We start from the raw sequence: 24798 nt of genomic DNA, 5'->3' as shown, positions 1-24798 counted from the left end.
CAGATAGTAAGGCTGTCCGAGGCAGTGGTTTGTATGATACAAGCAATTTGATGGTAGAAATTTTGTTTTGGAGACCCAAAGACTTCATAATGGAATTTTCCCATGAATTAAGATCAGATGTTGGCAAGTGGATGCACTAACATGCGCATAGGCTTCCCAGTGGAAAATTTGAGGCTTGTTTCTATTGGATGGTAGGAAAATGTTAGATAATCTGTGTTTTAAGTAGAGGTTTTATCTCAAAAAGCTGATGAAGATATATAAAGTGTCAATATTTTCTCATGCATAAAAAATAGCGAATATTGCTTGATGTTCCTCCAAAGCAGGTTCATATGACAAAGAATGTTGTTTCATGCAGTAGTAGTATATTATCAAAATTGTTATCACAATTTGGAATGCTAATTTGTGAAAGAGAAGGATAAAATATGCAGAGTTCCTGTTGCATATCAAGTTATTGGCCCTTGTGTATGATGGCATAGGTTTTAAAATTTATTTATTTTTTAGCTATTAAAATGGGGAAACTGTGCAGTATGTAGTATTGGCTTTTTGTTCTTGTTAAGAAAATTTATTGTAATGTTGATTATTAAATTTAAAAGATTTTTAATTCATATGTAGGTTCAAGGCCTATTGTTATTAACAAGGAGATACTACTGTGTTTGTGCACTAGTATTCTACCAGTGCTCATAAAAATGCTTTGATTTTCAAACATTGCAAAAGAAATGTCAAAATTGGAGCTTCTTTGGATTGAGCTTAATGTTATGAATATGCAAAATTAGATTTAAGTCTTCATATATTTATGGTATTTTGGGTTAATGGGCTCTCCAAATTCCATCCCATACAGAATAAATTTATAAAGGATTTTTGAGAAGTTTATCTCACTTCTGTCTCGCTTTGTGCTTACAAAATTGTAAATTGGGCTTTTAGAATTTAGCAAATGCTAGAACTTATGAAAATTTATCAGTGATATACATTCAATCATTGAAGAGGTGTGATTTTTCTTGGTTAGCCACTTGCGTGATAGTGCTTGCAGTTTTGAGCAAATTTAGGCAACTCCATATTTTACCTAGAGTTATTTCTAGTGGAAGTAGCATGTTGATAATTACTGAGAAATTACAGTTTATTTATTACCTTGGCTACATGCATGAGGTCCTTCATTACTGTACTTCATAATACTAAGGTATTTAGAATATAGTACTATTATTGAATAAGCATATTTTACAGTATTCATTGTAGATGCAGTCTGATGCTGTCTGGTATTTTGATAATTTATTTTTTGAGAAATTCTAGAGTAGAACCTGGGAGACTTTTTAGCTTTAATGAATATGATACGAGCAGATGTTCCCAGGGAATTGTATTCTGTGCAATGTATTTGATACTTAGCACCGTACATATCTTTTCCCAGTATATCTCCTCCCTCGCATGTTTGTAAGAATTCATTGCTGTTCATGTGAAACAATCCCCTGGTCTTAGAGTTTTTTTAATCTCTGCAGTTATTTTTTGAAGTGTCATGGATTTTTCGCTTTAGTTTGTGAAGTTGATGAGCATAGTTTACTGTGTGCTCTCAAAAGACCTCAGTCGATGACCTGAACACAAACAGCGATGCAGTGTTTAGTCTTCCAGTATCATTGGAGTGATGGAAAGTTTGATATCTATACTTATATTCCTTGGTCCCTTTATGAATATGACTGTAAGTGTATAACTGTATTAGTGTCTATCTTTTACTATTATTGACATGTTCACTTAATGTATGGTGTTTTGTTTACCAATAGTTGTCTCCCTTTTAAAAGAATTTTTGGTGTGATAAACTAAGGTTAAAGATTTAATTTCAGCATTTCAGTGGAAACTAAATAACTCATGCTGTGTTAGATGTACGTTATTTGTACCCTGTTAGACAGACTAGGCTTGGGACTATTGATGGACATGTAGATGTTAGGAGCTTATATTTCTTTGTTGATGAAATTAGATTAATAGCTTCAAATATTTGGTTGAAGAATTGGATATTATTGTGAGCATTGTTACTACAAATGATTTCATATTTTATAAATACTCTATTGTCCTTAGATGGTTTATATTGTTTCTGAACAATAAAAACATAAATTTAGTCACTCATGGTGCCTAGTTTTAAGTATCATTCTTTTAAGTTTTACATCTTGACCATAATTAGAAATTTGAGTCCCAATTCTATCTGATATATACATTTTTTACCACTCAATAATGTAGGGTAGGCCCCTTGTGGTGTTCAGTGTACTACAATACGTATATACCTTGTTCCAAGCAGTACAGTACAGTGCAGTTAATTTCTACCTTATTGGGTAATGCAGAGGACGGGGAGCTTTTCATTCTTAGTTGTACATATTCTATTTCACTGCCAGTTTAGAAACTGGCGTAGTTTAACACTTCCCAAATTGTTGTAGATTTTTACCTGATGAGGTACTAATGCTTGGTATGAGCAAACGTTATTAACGTTCATGCTCATGCTGGTACTAACGCTTGGCACTAACCCTCCGGTAAGGTTGCACCGAGACAGTCAGGGGAAGCGGCGGAGGCTCACCGATTACCAACTGGAGACACTTCGCCGTACAGGGTACCGTACTGCTGCTGATGCTGCTGCTGCTGCTGTTGATGATGCTCCCTTCCTCTTACTCTTAACCATAAATTTGTGTAGTAGTCTCACCCTCCTACTGGCCTGGATGTCACCCTTTCAAACACTCTTAACACTCCCCTAGGTGAATGTGTTAGACTTTTTCCCACCCTCTTCCACTCCACACCCACGGCTCATTGGTTTTGTTCAGACACTGGCAAATAGGTAAACTACTGTGTGGTTGCAGTAGTTATGCTAATACTTTTGTTTGGTTCCCTGAAATTTTAAAGTTTTCCTCCTGGTCTAGATTTTCCCATAGTGATAACAGCTTTGTTAGATTATTAGTGCTTTTCTTTAGCAAATAAGATGTTTTGTGTAAAGTCAACAGAACAGCCAAGTATATTACAGTACCTGACAGTCCTAGTTTGTTCTGTGCTTGATTTTTAAACCTACAATATACATGCATGGTCATCACCAGCAATTAGTCTGTATGTCTTTGTTGATTAAAATTGCATGTTCTTTAAACCACTTTTAGAATAGCCAGATGTGGGCAGAAGGGTTTCATATATTTATTTATTGAAAGCTCATGTTCTTCTCTTCCCTCCAAAGTTTACACAGTGTACTAGTTTATCGATTTCTGATATGTATTATCTGCCAGATATTTTCCAGCACAAGCAGTTCTTATGCTCTAGAATTTGGCAGTGGTACCTGAATAATTGCCACCTTGAAGGAATGTGTACTTTCTTAGTTTTTGTAATGTATTTTCACCCTAATAATCTATTGGCCATTTTGGTGCTGAGAGGTTATGAATTCACTCTATAATTGTCTCCACATTTATTTCATATTGTTTACAAATGCAATGCTATAACACTTTTTTTTTTTTTTTGCTACAAAGGCAGTCTCATGATCAGAGCTTTGAGTCCGTATCATATGAAGAGAATAGTGATATTATGATGCCCTTGTTTATTGTTTGTGTGAGGTATTGGTTTACTTTGGCTTTGATTGAAAATGGGGTTTCTTTGAAATTATTAGCCTTATTATTTTATCCTAAATTGCTTTTTTATTTTATTTTGCAAACATCTCTTATGGGAAGACGATAAGTACATCAGGATTGCTTTGTTGCCGCATCTACCAATAGGAATTTTCCTTAGTTTATGCAATTAATTTTGTATTGTATCTGATAAAAATGGAATTTTGTTATAAAGTATTTAAATGTTATTCTAAAAAAAAGAATTTTTATTTTTTTATTATTTTTCTCTGGGGATTTTCAAGCACTTCAAGAAAATTGTACATAATCATATTAAAATCTTTGAGACCTGACAAGTAGAAATTTTGTTCATCTTTATCCTGTCAGGTTAATTTGTAATCTTTTGCCACTTTTAATTGTAAAGCTTATAAGTGCTCAATTGGTTTTACCTATAAGCTGTATAATAGAGCATAACGTGTGTGAAAATATGATCAGATTAAATTCTCTTGTAATTTTCCAAGTCTTTGTGGTATTACAGAGTCTGTCTCTTTTTGCATCTTGAGCTCCCTATAGGCTCCATGAAGCACAATACTACTATGCTTATTTTCACACATCAAGACCACGTTGCTTGGTTTAGAGCCCAGACATTTTTCTTCCTTTATGTGGATGTTATACATATCTTTCAGTTTAGTAACACACTTGTACTGTTCATTTCATAAGTGTTTACCAATTTGGATATTTTGCTCATAGGACAATTTTGGGCTTTCCTAGATTTGGGTGTAATGCTGTAGCCTACATTTATGCAATATAACTCTACCAGCAGAGGTCAATTGTGATTCCGTTGTGTTGATTTGAATTATATTGGCATCAGCTGGGAGTGGATTAAAGGGATTTTGACGTAGGAAAAATCTATTTCTGGGCGAGGAAGCCGTGTCGCCCAGTGAAATACGTTCCTTCCCTCACAAAGTTTACAGAATGATGAACTTTAGAAACATTACTTTTTGCCAACACTACTGGTTACTTTGTGTAAGCTTTGGTAGCAAGATGGAAAGAGATATCAGAAAATGAACCTCAATTACAGTGCCTTTGGCATGATTTCAATAACTTATGTAACTGTGTTGATTCATAAAATAGAGCCATTTGCCTTGCTTCCACATCTTATTTTGAACATTTGTACATTTTATTATTCTTTATGTATTCTAAAAATTTCTTTCTCTGCTTTCCACTTTTCTGGCATTATTAATGCATGTATGGAGAGAGAAAGTTTTGTTTTGTTAGTCATAATTTAGATTTTAATTACAATCTCACAAGGAGCTGCACAGTTCAATGTAAAACCGTAATAAAACATGTCAGTGAAACATTAGTTACATTTTTAACTCATAACCCTTTAACATGAAAATGAAAATTTGAGTAGCACTGAACAGTATTTATTTACATTGCTTCATATTCACTTCACAACTAGTATGCACTTACTGTTGAAGAGGAACACTAGTGCCATTTGTAATTTATAGCATATAGTTAAGAGGTAACACAGTGGTTATAGTTTGTGGGTTAAAGTCATCGGAGTCAGACAAAAATCATAATAATGGAATTGCATTGAATTAGGCATTTATCTTATATTTTCTGTATATATTCAACTTATTTGTTGCATATATCTTTTCATGTGTTGCAAGCTAGAGGCAAATTAATACTTGAATTAAAGATTTGGCTTTTTATGTGTTCTTGACATATATCTATTCAAATATTGTACTTGGAAGTTTGTCCTAATGAAGCTGTTATCTTTCGGTGCTCTTGGTTCAGGGTACTGTTTACTATTATTGTGTGTTTATCTTAATCTGTATTAATTGCCTGCTGAAAAAATACCATATTGTATGCATGAAATACGAAAGTATTCTTTGTGCTAGATCACATCCTGATCCCTGAGATAGTTGTTCATTTATATAGCACAAGAAATGAAGGCTAAGATAACAAGTTATTTCTGTGAAGGAAATTTATTTAGTTATGTTTTAGTTTTCATTTGTTTATCATTACCTGTGGAATTCCCTTAAGAGATGAAATACATTTGTTAAGATGTGTAAGTATTCTTTTTATTTTGTTAGCTGTTGACTTCAGACCAAGGTAAAACATTATGAAAGGCTGAGTTTCATTCTGGGGAATAACTCGTTATCCATTTTAAACTGCATGATTAACCTTGAAATGCATGTGTGAACTATATGTGAGTAGTACAGTGTAATTTGGTTCCAATTTTTTGGTGAGGATAGGGACAGTTTACACAATCTGTAGTTACAAACCTCATTAAAAGAAGGTACCTGTATATATCTAATCACTATTTTGCAAAGGTAAGCTAATAGAATAGTTCTCTCTTTGGTGGTAATGTGTTGTTTAATTTCACAGGTGTAATTGTATTGTCATTAATCACTGGACTTTGTAGATGTAAATGATAGAAAATGCATTTAATTCCTGGTCATTAATAATTTTTTACAGATATAAGTGCATGATATTGGAATTTTTTGCACCTTGTGGCATTAGACAGGTCAGTTAATGTATATGGGCTAAGTTACTGCATGCTTTTTTCTCTCTCTCTAGTCAGCACTGTATTAAAGTATTAGTGCATATGAAACATTTAGGTGTATAAGCCTGATGTGTACGACACCTCTAGGATAGAAGGCACCTTATTTTTACCTATACTTAGGATATCTTCATATTGGTGTTGATGCAGTATAGTAGACAAGTCACTATTGGCCTTTTATAATCGATATACATAGATACAGCCTGAGTTAAAGTGCCTTATTTTTTGTTTTCTTCAGGTGCTTTATAATATTCGTACTGACAAACTTTTGTTTTGATTTAATTTTGAATATGAATTTAGTTTATTATAATATCGAAGATGTACCAGTTTCCAGAAACTGCATTGCAGTTTAGATCGTTTTGCCTTATATGGGTTGATATTCAAATATGGTGACGAATGAAACTGTTTTGTTAATTGAATTCAAAGGCCGAGAGTAAGTACTGTATACTGTATATGTAGAAGGTTTTCATATTTATTAGTGAATAAACTAGAATGCCTAGTTGTTTGTGTTTTGCAAGATAGTAAATGAATTGTATCTGTTTTATAACAAATTCATAACTTATAGTGCTATGTCTTTTACCATGAAATGATCACAGACAAAACCTTCCCCAAAGGAAGAGCAGCTCATTCTTAAAAGTAGACATGCATTGTAAGGCATACAAGGTCTTGGCTAACAGCCAAGCTCATTCCCCATTTGTTTGTGCCTTTAAATGCTTGTTTCAAAGGCTACTTAATTGGATTTTTTTTATCTTTTTTCTCTCTTGCACTCAATTGATCATTTGATCTTTTTTTTTTCACTCAGTTGATCATTTTATCTCTTCTTTTCACACATTTGCTAATTAAAACCTTTCTTATGATCAAACACTGTTCTTGTCATAATTTTACCAGATTAGTGTGCTTTGGCACTTGGTAATATACAGCCAGAATATCACCATAAGGTTGTGTTGTTCTGAGGAGTACTGTACTTTCTGACAGTAACTACTCTTTGTGATAAAAGAAATTGTGAAATAGTTGGCCAATGCACTTCGTCCTTTTAGATTCATAACCCCAACTGTCGAGATTTGTGTGATGTCAAATGATGTCATCCATAGAAAATATTTTGTTAACTTTAATTGTATTGTTGTTTTCCATTTTTTAATGCACATACTATAATAAAGTACAGGTGTTCAGCTTCAGTGTAACATTTTAATCTACAAATTTACTGCAAGCAGTAACGGTAGTAAGATATTGCAAAGCCAATAAATGGTAAGAGTGAGATTAGCCACAGACATGTTTTTGAATACCCTGGAATCTTGAAGTGTTAATGTACTATTAGCAGCCATTCAGTTTTCCCTGTTCTTAGGTTCAGTCACTGGTGATACAGGTTGGTGTTACAGTTTACTCATTCAATTTTACTTAGTTATGGGGTACTGTATCTGCTATATTTTTCTTTATGTTTGTGCTTCAGTGAGATATTTGTGTCAGCTTGTCTTATTTTGTGGTTAGCTTTGTTAAAATGGATAATGATAAGGGTAAACTTATAAATGATATATGCCAACTACTTACTGAGGCATTTATGTTTATATTTGGCATGTACGTAATGGTCTGAGAGTCTATGCCAATTCCAGCTACCCAGAGAGATCCAGCTACTTCCTTTTTCTCTCTCATTTTCAAAATTGTTCCTTAACTACTAACTGCTACAGTTGGTTAGTTTCTTAGCAGATGAACTGAAGAATTTTCTTTCTCTTCTGTGCTTAAGTTGAAATAGCTTTAATGTGTACATTTAATATCTATAATTTCTTTGGCCTCTTTATACAAAAGCTAGGCATTCTGATCACAGAGCAGAGATGAGTGCAGTTTGCTTTCCCAGACCAGCAAGTGCAAATGTCAATGCAAACTGAAGTGTAGAAATAACTGTGCTCTCAGCAGTACAAAGAACGTACCTGTCCATGGTAATGTAAAGAGCATGCTCATTGATCAGATTATTTTATTAACTTGTCACATGACACATTAGAGTTGTTCCCATGTTAAAACACAGAGCATCTCACCTTTGATAAGTTGACTATCTGGGATCTGGGTATCAGTTGACCAAAAAACTGTCGTCTAAGCTGCTCACACTTTCAGCAACTCATCTTCCGAGGACCTGAGCCCCGTATTGATTACTGAAAGAGTATCTTGGCACCAGTTGACCAAAGCTGCGCAATTTTTGTATTTGGCAGTACAGGCAGTACCTGGGTTACGACGGGGGTTCCGTTCTTGAGATGCGTTGTAACCCGAAAATCGTCGTAAGCCGGAACATCGTCAAAAATCCTAAGAAAACCTTACTTTTAATGCTTTGGGTGCATTGAAAACTATGTAAACTGCATTCTTATTGCATTTTTCATAAAAAAAACCTTCAAATATTAATTATTTTCCAGTTTTGGTGTCATATTTCATCTGCCAGATTAGTGTTGTAGGTGTCGTAACCCTGGAACATGCGTCGTAACCCTGGAAATAATTTCTGATGAATATAATTGAAAAGCGCCTTAACCTTGGAACGTCCTAAGCCAAGACCGTCGTAACCCAGGGACTGCCTGTATCTCTTCTGTGCCTGAGCTGCTCCCTTATGTTAACAGAACAGCTCCTCTTCTGAGGGATTCTCATTCACAAAGGATCCAAGTCAATCTTTGGTCAGAAACGTGGGTAGCTCATGTTTTAAGGACACAAGCCACTCATATCCAAAAGAACAGCCATACAGCTTCAAGGAACCTTTTGATTTCAGACATAAGCTACTAATTAATAAAGGATCCAAGCTAACTGTCAGTGATACGTTATACTTAAACTGCTCATTGGATAAGGTATTAAGCAGCTCATCTTCAAAGGACACAAGGCACAAGTATTTATCCTATCTCCGTGGATGGAGTCACTCATCTTCAAGCATAAGAGGTTTTCATCCTCAAAGATTGAAGGAGAGATTTTCTGCTGCTTCAGATTTTGAATCAGTTCAAAGAGAAATGTAAAATAGAACAATTAAGCTTCTGACAAGGAACTTTGAAGCCTCTGAGATGGGATCTGTTGTGGGGACTTTTTAAGTTACATAAATGGAGCAGGATACTAATGGGAACAGATTTGAAAGGATTCTTAATAAAACTCTGATACTCCTTAACTTAATTTATTAACATTAATCTTACAGTACACAACTTAACCTAATTTTATCCTCTAATACCTAACTTAACATTACCCCGACCACCTAAGAACCCTAAACTTAATTCCTTAATCCTAATACTGCAACGATACTGCATAAACTTTTAATTTTTCTCTTGTCAGCAGCTCCTTCTGCAGAGCCTCTGGTTGTTCTTTCTAGTTCCTGATTCGATATTTCCAGCTGCCCATAGATGTGTAGCCTGGAATCGTTGACCTCCCTCAATCCCTCTGCTTGCTGAAGTACTGTTGTTGCTTGAGGTTCGAATCCTGTTCCCAGTTGTGTTCCAGCAAAGTCTTTCCCAACTCGGCAACCAACTGCAGGTCAAGACGCAAATTGGAAAATCGGCCACGAAATCTGTAGGCCCTCGGCCTTACCAGCATACTACCACTTCGCTGTCAGGTTCATAAAAATTCAGTACAGGTGAAGGGGAGCCTCAGCTCACTCATTCCCATCTGCTGCAATGAAAAAAGAAAAGACAAACATCAATATGTACAACAATCTCTCACGCACAAGCTCAACAAAAACATAAAAACAATGATAAAAACAAATCCTAACACTACAGCTTAAAAATTGTCTAACCTAATCAACCTAGTAATAATATAAAAAAAACCTAGACATTCATTCACACAACCAATTCCTTCTATACTACCACACTGTGTCTTTTCCTGAAAAGTTTGGAAGAGTACTATATGAACCATAGGAAAAGTGTCCTTTCTCAGTTTGCCACTGAAGATGGGATTGTTCCTGGGATATGTATCTTTTTGGCATACTGGTGAGCTAAATGCCTTATCAAACAGTTACACAAAAGGCTGGAGTTTTGTTTGCCTATCTTTGCCACAGGCTTCTTACAAAAACCCATTGTCATAAGATTGGTGATTGTAATACAGTACCTTTCACCTTTCTGCTACCTAAAACCTTGCTTTAAACTGTGGAGGTATTGTTCCTCGTCCAATTAGACCTGTAAAGGTACACCTTAAATGAGCCAGGGACTCAGGACAAGGCACAATCATGTTTTCACATGCACTAGAAAACTAAGAGAGACTTCACACACACTGGGGTGATACTGCTTCAGGAGAGAAATTATAAGAGCTTAGGAAAACTATAGATGTCAAAGTAGCTCTAATGCTCATGAGATAAGATTTTTATTAATTTCATTAAATCTATTCAAGAACAATTTGGAAGTTGTTGCTATTGTAATAGCAGGAATCTAGACGTGCTGATTAATAATTATGAGATGTAATTTATAAATGTCTGGTGATTTACAACTTTAGGTCTAATGTAGCATCAGAACAAATAACCCCTTTAGTTAGAGGGGAATTATAGCAGGTGGCATTCTTGAATATGACATTATTATGACATTATCTTCCAGTTTATTTGATCTAGGATATAAGGGGTGAGTTGTTCAGCCTAGTTTTTCTTAAAGTAATGAAATAAACCTTATTATTATGTAAGGGATTCCTTACTTTTACTTTATAGTCCTCCTCCCTAATCTCCATTCCAGTTTTCAAAGGTTTTTGACAAGAAGAATGAGATAGGTAGTCCATTGGGATCTACCAGGCTTTGCAGTAAGTAGTACATGTTTCCTGCTCAGCTGTCAAAGAAAATTGCTATCCTGCTTCCTTTGGAGAAGGTTTTCTGAGAACTTTTCATGGCAAACATATGGTTATAAGTTATAGGTTTGTATAAAAAAATAAATCTTATCTTGCTTTTACCATTGACTTGAATGGTAATGACTATGTATAGTATATTGCATTTATTAATTTTTTTAAAAATAATTTTGTAAATTTATAATTCCTGACTTGTTTCCATTTACTATAACAAACCTCAATTTTCATTGTATACAACCTTTATCTTGGCCAGCATATGCAACCATTATTGTTGCAGTACAAATGTAGGCCAGTAGTAAATCAGTCAATGTAATTTTTAGATTTATTGTTAACGTGATATGTTTAGTTGATAATCTGTTCTATTGCTATTTCCTTTGCTTGTGACAAGCTGACCTATTTTTGTTGTGCTTTCCATAGTATCCTTGATTTGAATTTTGAGTGAGATCATGAAAAGCTGGTATGCAATTATATCAACTCATTTTCTTAGTCATGTCTGCATTAGATTATTTGCTTTGTGGATTAGAAAAACTATAAAGATACTTTTGTGGTAATTAGAATGAATAAATATGAACAGAGGATTAGGTGGAAAGAGAAAATGAAGTTATTTAGTCAAAAAAGTATAGTAGGAGAAAGGAGACAGACTTTTAATCACAGATAAAAATAAGAATAATATTGTATGAATAGGAAGCAGAAAATACGGTTGACGTTAGAAATCATAATTGTAGAAGAGAGTAAGTATTGAGTCTTTTATAAATCATAATTGTTGATGACTTATCTGTAGTATACTGGATGCATAGTATATAATATACTACTATCAGATTAGAACTTTTAAATAGTGTATACTGTATTTAGAAAATATATTGTTTTAATTATTAAATTGAAAACCTGGCAGAGCAAATACTAATGTGTTTGGGTCAGGAGCAAAGTGCTATTCAGAAAATTGGATTGGATGCACTGGGGTCCAGTTCTTATGAATAGTTTGAGAAGAGAAACTTGCATTTGTAAAGTAGTTATTTGGGAAAGCTGTACATTGTTATTTGGCTGATGATGGGCCCATAGCAGGTTATAATATTATGTTTGTATATACTGGGTAGAAATCATTGAAGGGTGGGGGAAGTCTAAAATCAATTCTCATGGCAGTGATTATTTTGAGTTCTGTTCATGTCATGTTGAATGCCATCAACTGGGTTCTTGTTTATTTAATGAAATTTGGAATTGTCAGCCAAGATTAAGTTTTATTTTTCACGGTATTCATTGGTGTTGATAGTACCAGGGCTGCTGTTGGCAGCATCCTTCATCTCATTAGTGAGAATGGAATTCTTGTAATGGGTTCCACATTTGGTAAGGACTTCAGCCAACAGAAAGATGGAGGGTGTTACTCAACCCTGACCTACTTTGGTCTTCTAAGGATCAGGCTTCAGCTTCCAGCTGCTTGGCAAGGAGTCTTTGTTTCTTGATAACATTGGAGTTGAGGCCAAGGAGCATGAGCTCATTTTCCTCTAGCATCAGTTTGTATTGCATCAAATTTATATACAGGCAGTCCCCGGCTTACGACGGGTTCGGCTTATGATGTTCCAAGGGTACAACACCTTTCAATTAAATTCATAAGACATTATTTCCAGGTTTACAATGCATGTTACAGGACTGCCTGTATCCCTTCATTCGGTGTATTACCCTTAGGTTTCTATTATTGAGCCCAACTAGTTTCTTCAGAATGACCTTTCTCTTCTTTTGGTATTTGTCCTCCTGTAGATGCTGAAGGACAGCATCAGTCTCCAGGCAGGGTAGACCTTGGGAAACATTTAGCCTTTGAGTCATCAAGGCATCAAATTCACCTTTGAATCTTAATTTTCATTTATTCTGGTCCAACTGGCAAAGCACCAGGCTTCTCCTGAAGTATGTGGTGTTGTCTTTCTTCATAACAGCAGGATCACATTGCTGTATTCAGGTGTAATTTGGAAAGAATTCTTCTAAAGGAGTCTAATATGTTTTCTGTATCTTCATCTCTAGGTAGGTGATATAGCAAATTATCAAAGGAGATATAACAAATTATCAAAGGACATGGGCAGCTACTCAGTTGTCATCATTATTTATTAACTCGTACCTTTCAAGCGCATTCAAAAGCAGTCATCTACAGAGTGAATAGACGACAAAGTTGTAAAGGTATATATCATGGTGAAGCAGGTTCAAGATTAGTAAATATCTGGGCAGGTCAATTTGTCATTGGTCAGTTGCAGTGCTGGATGTTTTTGCTGTAAAGTTTGCATCCCAAGACAGTGGGAGATTTTAGGTTGAATTGACCCATACATGCAAAATCAATTATTACTGTTAGAGTAATAACATGTGCATTATCATATTGCAGAACAATGTGTAAACAGTACAAAAAACCTTAGCATTATTCCCAAGCATTATTCCCAACGGTTGAGAAATCATTTCCTAGGTATAAAAGAGACTGGAAAATTTTGCTAAATTGTATCATAATTTGTAATGCAAACTTGTTTCTAAATTAAAACCTTGATTTATGTTGGTCACTTATAACACTAAAGAGAGATGACAATTTCGAGAATTGCTAGTAAAAATCAAATTCCCATAAAACTGAATGATTAAACTTAAACATTTTTATAAGTGCAAATAAATCAGCATTTCATGTTGTAAAACTTAAATTTTCAACTTCAAATAAAAAGTGATATATAAATGAAAAATACTTGAAACTCTGCTTGAATCAATTATTTCAATCAAGCATTTCATTTTAGGGCATTTTTTAAACTTGATGAATTAGGAGTAAAGTGTGGAAATTGTAATTGTTTTTGGTTTTTGAATTTTGTTTATATTAAAACTTAACTCGTAAATACTGGTACTATATCTTTCTGGATTGAATTAAACTCTAAAGTGATAAAAGGGCAAAATGTTACTAATGTCGCAAAAATGTTCACTCTTGGTTTGATTATATAGATATGTTAATAATTTAGGATTAGTACAAATGTAATGAATAGAGTGAAAGAAGTGCAGCAATTATACATAAGTATTTAGTAACAATGATAGCTCTCATCACTGTGTAAGGGTTTTACAAACTGATCTCAGACCAAGCTACAGCTCCAAAGTTAGTCTGGTTATAGACATACAGAGAGAGTGAGCATACACATGCCCTTATATTCAATGTAGTATATTACAGTATATAACCTGTAATAATAATAATAATAATAAAAAAAATCTGCAAAGCTGCATGTCAAGCACCCACTATTGGCTAAATTATATCCATAAGGCAAGACTGGGTATTTGTTATACATACATATCAGAGACTTGTCCTCAGTATACTTGGAACTTATTATCTTTTGTGCAGCTTCACATGTTTGAAGTCAATAAAATTAACTTGCTCTAAGAACTTTTCTTGATGATTTGGACAATTTACTAGGGAAGCTTTTAGCGCAACAGGAAAAATAGTTGGAAATAGTCTGTATCAATAATTTTGTTAAAACAAATTAAATTCCCTTTTTACACAAAATTTTTGTTGGTATTTTTTGGAATTACTGATAACTGTATGAAATTTAATTGACAGTGACTAATTTTAAGTCTAGTCTTTCAGAAATAATTTGAGTAACTCCAAGACACCACATTGCCTTGAAAAAAAAAATGCAATAGGTATGTTAGCACATTATGGTGGAAATCTGAATGGCAAAAAACTTGCAAAAATGGTAGGATATGGCTGTCATATATGTTTAAGAGTTAAAGTTGTTAAATCTGATTAAGGAAAAGACTACTATTTGAGACCTTCCCCCTATGGATCTTAATAACAATCTTGTTCATGGTGTTGGAATATGTGATAGTGATTTCTTGAACACTGGGCGGACGTTTTGTAACTGTGCAGAATGTTTTGCAGATTTTCTTCCAATTATTTTGTTTGGTAATTAATGTTAGAATCCTCTTAAGTCAGTATTTTATGAAGGGTTAAAAATCTAGTTCTGATTAGACTTCAAAAGTGACAGGTAACTACAAAATTTTTGTAAGCAAGTTAATGTAGAATAAGTGCAGAATAGAATCAGATTAAGATTAACAGGCACAAGAAAATAGTGAGAATATAGAATCATAAGTTTTTTAATTTTAAAAGCATATCCAGAAATTAGTACAAAAGTATTTTGTCTGTACATCAGGTCATAAAACCTGTCTGTATTGTTAATCATTGCATGAACTATGGAATACATTACCATTTCTAAGAATATGTAGTCAACCCACTCAAGCTAGTGGATTTCATGTTGAAATGTCTGCACATAAAGCACACAACTCGAATGCTACAGAAACTTTCCTAAGGGGAAGTGAACTATGTACTGTAGACTGCATGAACGTAAATGTGATGGGACAACCACATGGTCTTGGTTAAGGATTTTCTACCTTTGAGAGAGGGAGGGAAGACTTCCCAAACTACCATATATGGTAAATTCTAGTGAATCCCTTTTCCTCTTTTGCCATTACATTTTTCTGTGTCTTGGTGGTATTATCTGTATCCCTCCCAAATGATGTTCTTCCAACATTTAGATATAACATTTCCATATCAATACGTACTATATTGAATGCTTACTCATACATAATGCATACTCCCTTACATCCCTTAAACATATATGGATGATATTCTTCTCACTCCACCCTATGCTTTGCAAGAATCACAATAATCATGTAGATCCACTTAGAATGTGTTTTGTGGAAATGCAACCTGTGGCAACAGGGTCACCTCATATACCTTCATTATGTACTAGAAATGAAGAATAATTTTTTTGTTTTTGTTTTGCTATAATATTCATATTTGGTGTTGGTAACTGTGGATGTTTTACACTGACATGAATGAACCTATTGTAAAGATTGCATGCTGTCAATAGATATATATTTGGCTATTTTGCTGATGAACTTGTTTGTTTTTTTTTAACAGCGAGTTTGAAGTGGAGTCCTTGCACTTTCCTGGCCAGAGTCATCGTTGGCAAGTCTCTGGGTGGCTCCAGAAAGGATGTGAAAAAGCACATGATTCTTTACTCAATGATGTAGCCCTAGCCCTTTCCCTTATCGTTGTCACTGCCAAGAACAGAATATCGTCTCCCCTGTTTTCACTATCTCAGTCATTGCATTCAATATGGCAAGGCATGCTGATGTTAGTAGGTAAGTTCTCGTTATTAGATGCTTGATGTCACTGGTGTCATTCCAAATTTCTGTAAAAGTGGTAATGAACTTGTAAATTGTTGAGTCTGTCAGACAGTGTTGAAGATTCAAGTGTGAAAATGAGACAAATAAGCTTGCTGTTTATTGAGTGGGATTCAGGCACAGAAAGCCCTGCTTTTATGACCGGTATACATTCCATGATGAACAGTCATATTGGAAAATACAACTTGATCAAATGAGTACTATAGCCCATCCATCCACCAATCAACCTATGTAAAAAAAAAAGTTCCTTTGGCTTGAAATACAGTTGAATACTCTGTTTTACATAAAATCCCTGAAGAACATACGAAAGCAGTAAAATTGATTAAGAGGAAGAAAAAAGATACTGGAAATATACAAATATTCAAAATTTACTTCAGTCCTCCTTATCAGTCTTGAACCATCTGAGTTTAAAGGCTATTTAACATCATCAGATTACTAACAATATATTTTTATTTATCTGAAGCTTGTGTGTCTTGCTGCCAAATGAATGAGTGGTAGTGGAATGCCCATTTATTAAGTAGTGAAAAATTGAATTATAAATTAATAAATAAATTCTCTAGCATTAGTATAGGATAATATGGTTAAATTTGTCTTTGAATCATCCCAATTTTGAGTCTTCAAGTTTCAAAATAGAGTTGTACTATATGTATTTCTCTTTTCAAATATTTTGTCATTATTTTCCTGTGTCTTATTGATAGGCATATGTGTGCAGAAAAGAAGGGCATGGTAAAGGTGAATGGTGTGAAAGCTGGGTATGAAAAGGAAAGCTTTAGGAAGTCACACGGCTATTTTAAAAGAACTGCATAAGGGGACCAACAAACATTTCCAAAGTTATGGACCCCAAGACCTACCATTCTTTATCTGACAGAATTACCCCCTATATAGTGAAGCAGGACACCAGAAGCCAGACTTGAGTAATCTTTAATCTTTCTTTTAAACTGGATGCACCTATACATATTTCTACATACTACTAGAATTTCACAACAATGCCAGTCCCATATGATCCTTGAGATGTGCAAGGCTATATATCAAGTCTTGAAGAAAGATGACTTGCAGTCTCCACAATTGATGTTACATTTATAAAGTTTATACTATCATTGCTATTATTATCATTATTATTATTCTTAGTAGCAGTACTAATAGAGCCAAATGTTGGAGACTTAAGGGTGCTAGCAGAGAAAGCATTCCAGTGAGGAAAATGAACAGAATGGAAAATTAATGTAAAAAATAAAAATGTATATTAAATATACATACTTGAAGATCAAGTTTACATACTGTATGGTATACATCATAATTTCTTATAAGACCATACATACAGATAAAATGCATGTATATAATAGCTAACATTTGAAATAGAAAATTATAATACATTCCCATGGATATCAAATTATATTTGATGCCAGTGATAAATATAACATGATCCAGTAAATATTTTAATTCGTGTATTATATTCATGTATACTGTATATTAATTACTTGAAAAATATAAAAATGATTTTTTATACTTTTCTTATAAATACCTGTTTCTTATAATAAAATTAATGCACTGGCTTCATGCCTCAGTCTTTGTCCCATTCATATGCCTGGCAGTCATGTTTGTTACTTGCCCCAAAAAAGTCTGGTGTCTTTGCTCAAAGTCGTGTACTATATAACTTTGGCCACATACGCATAGTACAGCAAACAGAAGCGGGGAGTCTGGCAGCGGACCAAAAGCTGGTTGCGTGGACTGGGCTTTTACATTACACACATAAGTGGTCTGCAAATAGATTAAAAAAGTGATGAATAGTGAACATAGGTGGTGAATGAAATGAAAATACATAATGAATGATTATAGTGCAGGAACAGAATTGTGAAGGGAAAAGTGTGAATTATGTTCAAATGAAGCTAAAAAAAATAGAGCAATGTAGGAGGAAATTTATGTGTATAATAAAAAAAGTGTTCTCTTTCTGCTCCTCACAAGTTGGTTCACATCATTAAAATTAGACAGTTAATTAGAGATCATTATGGAATGTTATGATTGAGTTTAAAATTTATTAGTGTTAATTGCTGAGTAAATACCAAATAATGATATGAGCAGGGTCGACTACATTATGGTGGTTATCGTTAAGTAGGATTTGAGTGGTTGTAATTTTTTTATTAAATTTATGAACTTTTTAAAGCTTAATGTCTGGTAAATAATTCTTAATCCTTGGAGAAGTTAAAATGCTTCAAGATGTTGAATTATTCATTGGCTTTTGGAAGCAAGTATGTTTTAGAACTAGTTTCGAGTGTTTGCCATTTTTTATGTTTTTTGGTTAAAGGATTTGTCATGCACTTTAAAGGTTTTGAGGGGAATTTTTGTACTGCATATCATTTACAGTATTTTAGCTAATAAAGTTACTAAGCTTTATCTAATACTGTATTACTCAATGAAGGTTGAGTTGACAGAAATAATAGGAAAAGATCATCATCCATTACAACTTTGAAAATATATACAGTCGCTTTTTATTTTTTAAATTTCAGCCACTTAGTGCTCTTTATTTTTCAGATTTAGCATTTGGTATCCCCTGGGTTCAGGCCCATAATTTAGAGGCGCGTATGAAAGAAGAGCGATGCAGCTACTTGGTTCAAGAGCTTACTTGCAAGGTATGTTGAAATTTGCATTCTTATTAGTGTTGGGGTTGTTTTGAATTCTCTTTAAAATTATAGCAAAATGCATATAGTATAGTCATAAGGCTGGCCCAGAAGGCTTGTTTTTTAATCTGGATAAAAACTGGAGCAAGAGAAAGAAATTAGATAATTTAGTGGGCAGGGTGATAAGCACAAAGTATAGAGCTTTGTGGGATAAGTTTAATGTAAAAAGCTATGAAACTTGGGAGAGTTAATAGATATGTGTATGTGTAGAAGGAAATATAGTTGGGTGGGGAAAGTCAAAAGAAGAAAGCAGTACAGTTGTATGGGAATAGAATAGTTCAAATCAGAAAGAAGTACAGCTTGATAGTGGAGTAAAAGCAGATTGCAGTTTTGTGAGAATAGATAAAAGCAAAAAGCAATGTGATGGAGTGAAAAGATTTAAAAGAAAACAATGTAGCAGTGTAGGAATTGTTAAAATCAGAATGCAATGCAGCTTAGTGATGAGCATTAAAAGCAGAATGAAAGGCAGAAAGTACTGCAGTGTGGTGGTTAGAGTTGAAGGCAGAGAGCAGTTGTGGGTGGGAACAATTGAGAATAGAAATGGGTGGGAACAATTGAGAGTAGAAAGAAGTGATATCTTGGAAGGGGTCAGAGGCAGAAAATATTGCAGCCAGGTGGATAGAGTCAAGCAGGAACCAATGGAATTGGATAGGAAGGTTTTAAAGTTAGAAGCAGAACAAGTGAAAGCTGAAGAAACACTGCAAAGAATCTGTATCACTGACACAAGTAGGGCGTGCAAGTCGTGCTTTCAATGCTACTTGTCTGTAGGGATCTTTGCTGTCATGATTAATGTAGTTTAGATTTTCAGTTTATACAGCCTTCAGTGTAAGTTTTGCTTATTTGTAATATCTATAGTACTAAAAATTGTGCTACTACGTACATTGACCAGTTTGGAGATGGCAAGAGTAAGTTGGTGAATTTTTCATTACATGTTGCTATTGATTGGGTATATACTGTACACACAAAATCAGAATTAGAGACAGGAGGATAAAGTGAATAGCATTTGTTAAATCTTCCTAACACTTGACATTTAGGTGGAAAGAAACCAAAGGGAACAGATGAGAATTAAAATTTTGAAAGTAACTTTCCGTAAGGCCAGTGGTATGCTGCAAAGAACCTTTAGTACCTTCTGCAGCATGTTCCATAGGCCATAGTGGAAGTATGCTGTCCACAAGTCTTATATAGAAAACACTTTATGTTAGTTCCATCACCTCCAACACCATGGAACACAAAAGGCTTTCTTTCACTCGTATCTTTTCTGTGCTTTATGTGCACACATACCCAACCCCAAACTACCATCTCATAGATAACCAAGTAAGTAGGTCTGGGCCTTGCAGCTCTTCTACTGCCCACAGTAGCCCAGCTGACAGTACATTATGTAATATTATTCTATGAGTGATGCAGAGCACATGCTCAAGCTATCCCCATCTCTTCTTTCTCATCATCTCATCTATTTATTGAGCTTCTGTAATTTCCTTTTTTTTTTTTTTTTGCATAATTTCTCATTTAATTCTACTGTCTGACTCCTAATATGTATTCTCCTTCAAGCTCTATTCTCAAATTAATAAAGTCCCATAGATACAGTTTTACTGTTTAATATTCCAGATTAGCTCTTGTTTGGTGTGGCTGTACAAGCACATGAAAGGTGGACATTAGCTATGAAGGAAAGGGCACTGAAAATATGCAATGGAAACAAGCAGAAGAGTAATGAAATGAAGAGGGTAAAACTTAGATATAGAGTAAAAGTTACATAGAAAGATAGAGGGTAAAAGTCACATAGAAAGACAGAAAAGTAATGGATAAGAAGGTAAAGGCAAACCACAATGCAGTCTGGGTGTGTGTCTGCAGAGAACTTTAGTATCATGTACAATATTAAAAGTGCATTCATGTTGAATAGTCATGTTGGCTTGAAAATGCTAAATTCATGCTGTGATTATTATTCATAGGTACTAATATAAAGTATTCCAGACCACAGAGTTATGTTTGTAGATTTGTAAGGCAGTTTGTTTCAAAGGATTAATTTTAGAATGTTTGGTAGAACTTCAGCAATGGAAAATTGTCATTTTCATACAATCAACTTACCTGTCAGATATATACATAGCTAAGACTCCGTCGTCCCCGACAGAAATTCAAATTTCGCGCCACTCGCTACAGGTAGGTCAGGTGATCTACCGGCCTGCCCTGGGCGGCAGGACTAGGAACCATCCCCGTTTTCTATCATATTTTCTCTGTCGCCGGTGGTATCAACATTGTTGTTATTACCTCCTGACTTAGATTCATTTTTCAACCTTTGATCAACGTTTTTCGGCTTTTTGGTGACGTATTTGGATCGTGTTTTGGCATTCGCTACTGTGGACTGTTTTTGGAATAACTCTTTTGGATTTTTCTCAGTATGTCTGATTCTAATGTGAGTGTGAGAATGTGTGTGAATGTAGGCTGCAGGGTGAGGATACCGAAAGCTTCGGTTGATCCTCACACTGTATGCCGTAAATGTAGGGGGGTTCAGTGTTCTGCTATTAATACTTGTAAGGAATGCGAGGGATTGAATGCAGAAGAGTGGAAGACTTTGACTTCTTATTTGAAGAAGTTAGAGAGGGATAGAGTTAGACGGCTGAAAGGTGTGTGTTCAAGGCCTATTGAGCCGTTCACGGATAATTCTAATCCTACTGATGTAGATTCTCACCCTATATATCTCATTCTCAGAGTGCTTTTTCGGATTCGGCATCGGAAATCGCCAATCTGAAAGCTACTATTAGAGACATGAAGTCCAAGATGGCTGACTCCAAAGGTAAGGCTAGTGATAGTGAACATTTCAGTGAAGTGAGTTCTCTCAGTGTTGTGGAGGGGGCGTTTGATCGTCCCTGCGACGCTCCCAGGCCTAGACCTCTTCCAAGCTCCCATGCCCAGAGGAGAAGGAAAGTCGAAAGCCTTAAGGAGGTCGTGGGGAATCCCAACGGTCAGACGTCCCTTCAGCTAGCTCTGCTTCATGGCAGGCGGCTCAAGGGCGCTATAGAAAAAAGCGTCCTTCGCGAGTGTTTCTCGTCCTCTCCCTCTCCCTCACCTAAACGAGGGTGGAAGGAGTCGAACTTATCGAGACCGCTGAAGCGTCATATGAAGCCCGACATAGATTCGAGCCCAGAGCGCTTCTCAGATGACGCTCCGTCTGCTATTAAGAAAGCGAAGGTGGCGTCAGCGTCACCTGACGCTTGTGCGGAAGTACCCCTTCATTCTTCTTCCCCGAGTGATGACGAAAGGCGTCATGCACTAGACGTGGGAGAAGCGTCAAGAAAGATAATTATGGCGGTTCAGGAACAACTGTCATCTCTTGTGGGAGTTTTAGCGCCCCGTCGGAAGGACGTGACGCTTCCAATTAAGAAGTCTCGTCCTCTCTCACCTGCTCGAGAGAAGCGTCAGACAGACGTGAAACTGCTAAACGTCTTGCAGAAGCTGCGAGTTCGAGAGCTAGAACGGGGGCTTACGAGAGTTTCGTAAAGCCAGAGAAACGTAAGACGTCTTTTAGAAGTGAAGCGTCATTCAAAGCGGATCTTAGACGTGACGCTCCATCCAATATTGTGACGCCGAGTAGGACGCCTTTAGAGAGCGGAGCGTCTTCCAGGCGCGAAGCGTCATCAAGACGTCAGCAAGAGACGTCAGCCATGACGCTCGGAGAACGGGAAGCGTCATACAAGGCGTCTTCTAAAGTTCAAGAGAAGCCGGAGCTTGTGACGCCTTCCAAGTCTTTTAAAACGGGAAAGAGGAAAGAGTATCATTCCCTTAGCCCCTCTCCTATTAGGAGTTTGTCTCCTCCAGAAGAGGAAAGTTCAGAAAGGAGAACGGAGACTCAGATAAATCCCGAGTTGGAGGAAAACTCGGATGATGAAGATCATGGAAGAGAGGGTTTGTCCAACTATAAGGTTTTGACTACCCTGCTTCTTGAGGAGTATGGAGACGAGTTGACTCCTGCTGCTCCTCCTTCTCCGCGCTCGCTCTTTTCCAGTGCTAAGACGAAGAAGCCCTCGTCTTTTCTAAACATGAAACCCACCATCTCGATGAAGCGGGCATTACACGCCTTAGACTCATGGATGAAGTCTAAGAAAGACTTAGTCAGGACAGTCTTTTGCATGCCTCCAGCAAGATTAGCTGGGAAAAGAGGCATATGGTATAAGACGGGAGAGAATATGGGTATCGCTCTCCCTTCTACAACAGAGGCAGATTTTTCGACTTTGGTTGACGCTTCAAGGCGTCCAAGTCTCAATTCTGCACGAATTACATGGAGTATTTCTGAACTGGATCATCTCCTCAAGGGACTCTTTCATGTATTGGAAGTCTTCAACTTCTTAGATTGGTCCCTTGGGGTGATGTCCAAGAAAGCCCATGATTCAGAAGGAATCGAACCTGAAGCCCTGTTATGCATTTTGTCTTGCATTGACAAAGCGGTACAGGATGGTTCTTTTGAAGTCTCTTCATTATTTGGAGCAGGTCTTTTAAAGAAAAGGACGGTGTATGGCGCCTTCTTAACAAAGGCAGTCTCGCATGCTCAGAGGGCAGCTCTACTGTATGCGCCTCTTTCTGACTTTTTGTTCCCTTCTCAGTTAGTGAAGGACGTTGCTCACTCTTAACTGAGAAGGCGACTCAGGATCTTCTGACGCAGTCAGCTAGGAAGAAGAAACCTGTTTCGGTATCTGACAAGAAAGGACCTAGTACATCAATGCAGCCCTTTCGAGGTGGTCCGACCTCCAGACCTCCCGCAAGAAGGAAGGCTCCGGAGAAGAGAGGTAGGTCTGCCTTTCATCCCTTTAAAAAGGGAAAATGAAACATCTCTCCTCCAAGCACCAGTAGGTGCCAGGCTCCTGGGATTCGTGGAGGCCTGGACACTGATAGACGCGGACGCGTCTTCATTGACTATCATAAGGAAGGGATATCGTATCCCTTTCCTGAACACTCCTCCCCTAACGTCAATACCAAGGGAACTATCAGCCAAGTACAAGGACCCTGTGCTGAGGGATACTCTTCGATCGATGGTGGAACAAATGTGGGACAAGAGAGCGATAGAACTAGTACTGGATCAAAACTCCCCGGGGTTTTACAATCGCCTTTTTCTAGTGGCGAAAGCCTCGGGAGGCTGGAGACCAGTACTGGACGTCAGCTCTCTGAACAAATTTGTTCAGAAGGAGAAGTTCTCCATGGAGACTTCTGCTTCAGTCCTAGCGTCATTACGACAAGGAGATTGGATGGTGTCTCTAGATCTCCAGGACGCCTACTTTCACGTCCCGATCCACCCTTCATCGAAGAAGTACCTCCGTTTCATGACGGGGGGAAGGATCTTTCAGTTCAGAGCCTTGTGTTTCGGCCTGTCCACAGCTCCTCAGGTCTTCACAAGCCTGATGAAGAATGTGGCGAGATTTCTTCACCTCAAAGGAGTGAATGTCTCTATGTATCTAGACGACTGGCTCATCAGGGCCAGATCGGAGAGACAGTGCTTGGAGGGACCTAAAGTTGACTCTGGATTTGACCAAGGCGTTGGGATTGCTTGTGAACCTCGAGAAGTCTCAGCTGACCCCCAGACAAGACCTAGTCTATCTGGGGATTCGGATGGATTCTCGGGGTTTTCGAGTTTTTCCTTCGCAAGAGAGAACCGCAAAAGGTTTGCGGATAATCTCTCTCTTCTTAGAGAAGCAACAAACGTCGGCGAGGGAATGGTTGAGCCTTCTGGGACGCTTTCCTCGCTGGAACAATTCTTCCCTCTAGGAAGACTTCATATACGTCCACTTCAATTCTTCCTCAAGAGGTCTTGGAGCTGGAAAACCGGACAACTGTCGGACGTTTTTCCCATCCCAGTGGAGATAAAGGCACACCTACAGTGGTGGTTGCTACCTCTGGAAGAGAACAAAGGGATCTCTCTAAGAACACAGAACCCAGACCTAGTGTTGTTCTCCGACGCGTCGGAGACAGGTTGGGGAGCGACATTAGGCTCAGAGGAAGTGTCAGGCACCTGGGAACCAGCACAGGTGTCCTGGCACATAAACTGCAAGGAGCTCTTCGCCGTACATCTGGCCTT

The 24798-nt window shown here is 36.6% G+C and overlaps 1 protein-coding gene across 7 annotated transcripts in view; it reads left to right on the top strand.

Moving 5' to 3' along the window:
- LOC135214466 (uncharacterized) overlaps positions 1-24798 on the top strand; it is a 422924-nt gene that overhangs the window by 345766 nt on the left and 52360 nt on the right. For 5 of the 7 annotated variants that reach the window (XM_064248805.1, XM_064248804.1, XM_064248807.1 and 2 more), the window contains 3 exons: positions 2510-2581; positions 15803-16026; positions 18595-18692. In XM_064248805.1, the coding sequence (XP_064104875.1) occupies positions 2510-2581; positions 15803-16026; positions 18595-18692 (394 nt within the window). Of the gene's footprint in view, positions 1-2509; positions 2582-12906; positions 13048-15802; positions 16027-18594; positions 18693-24798 lie in introns of those variants that run through there. The other 2 variants (XM_064248811.1, XM_064248810.1) reach the window with 2 other exon arrangements.

This window comes from Macrobrachium nipponense, chromosome 45, assembly GCF_015104395.2.
Source record: "Macrobrachium nipponense isolate FS-2020 chromosome 45, ASM1510439v2, whole genome shotgun sequence".
NCBI classification, from domain to species: Eukaryota; Metazoa; Arthropoda; class Malacostraca; order Decapoda; family Palaemonidae; genus Macrobrachium; species Macrobrachium nipponense.
The sequence above is the reverse complement of the archived record's forward strand: the minus strand, read 5'-3'. Positions and strand labels throughout refer to the sequence as shown.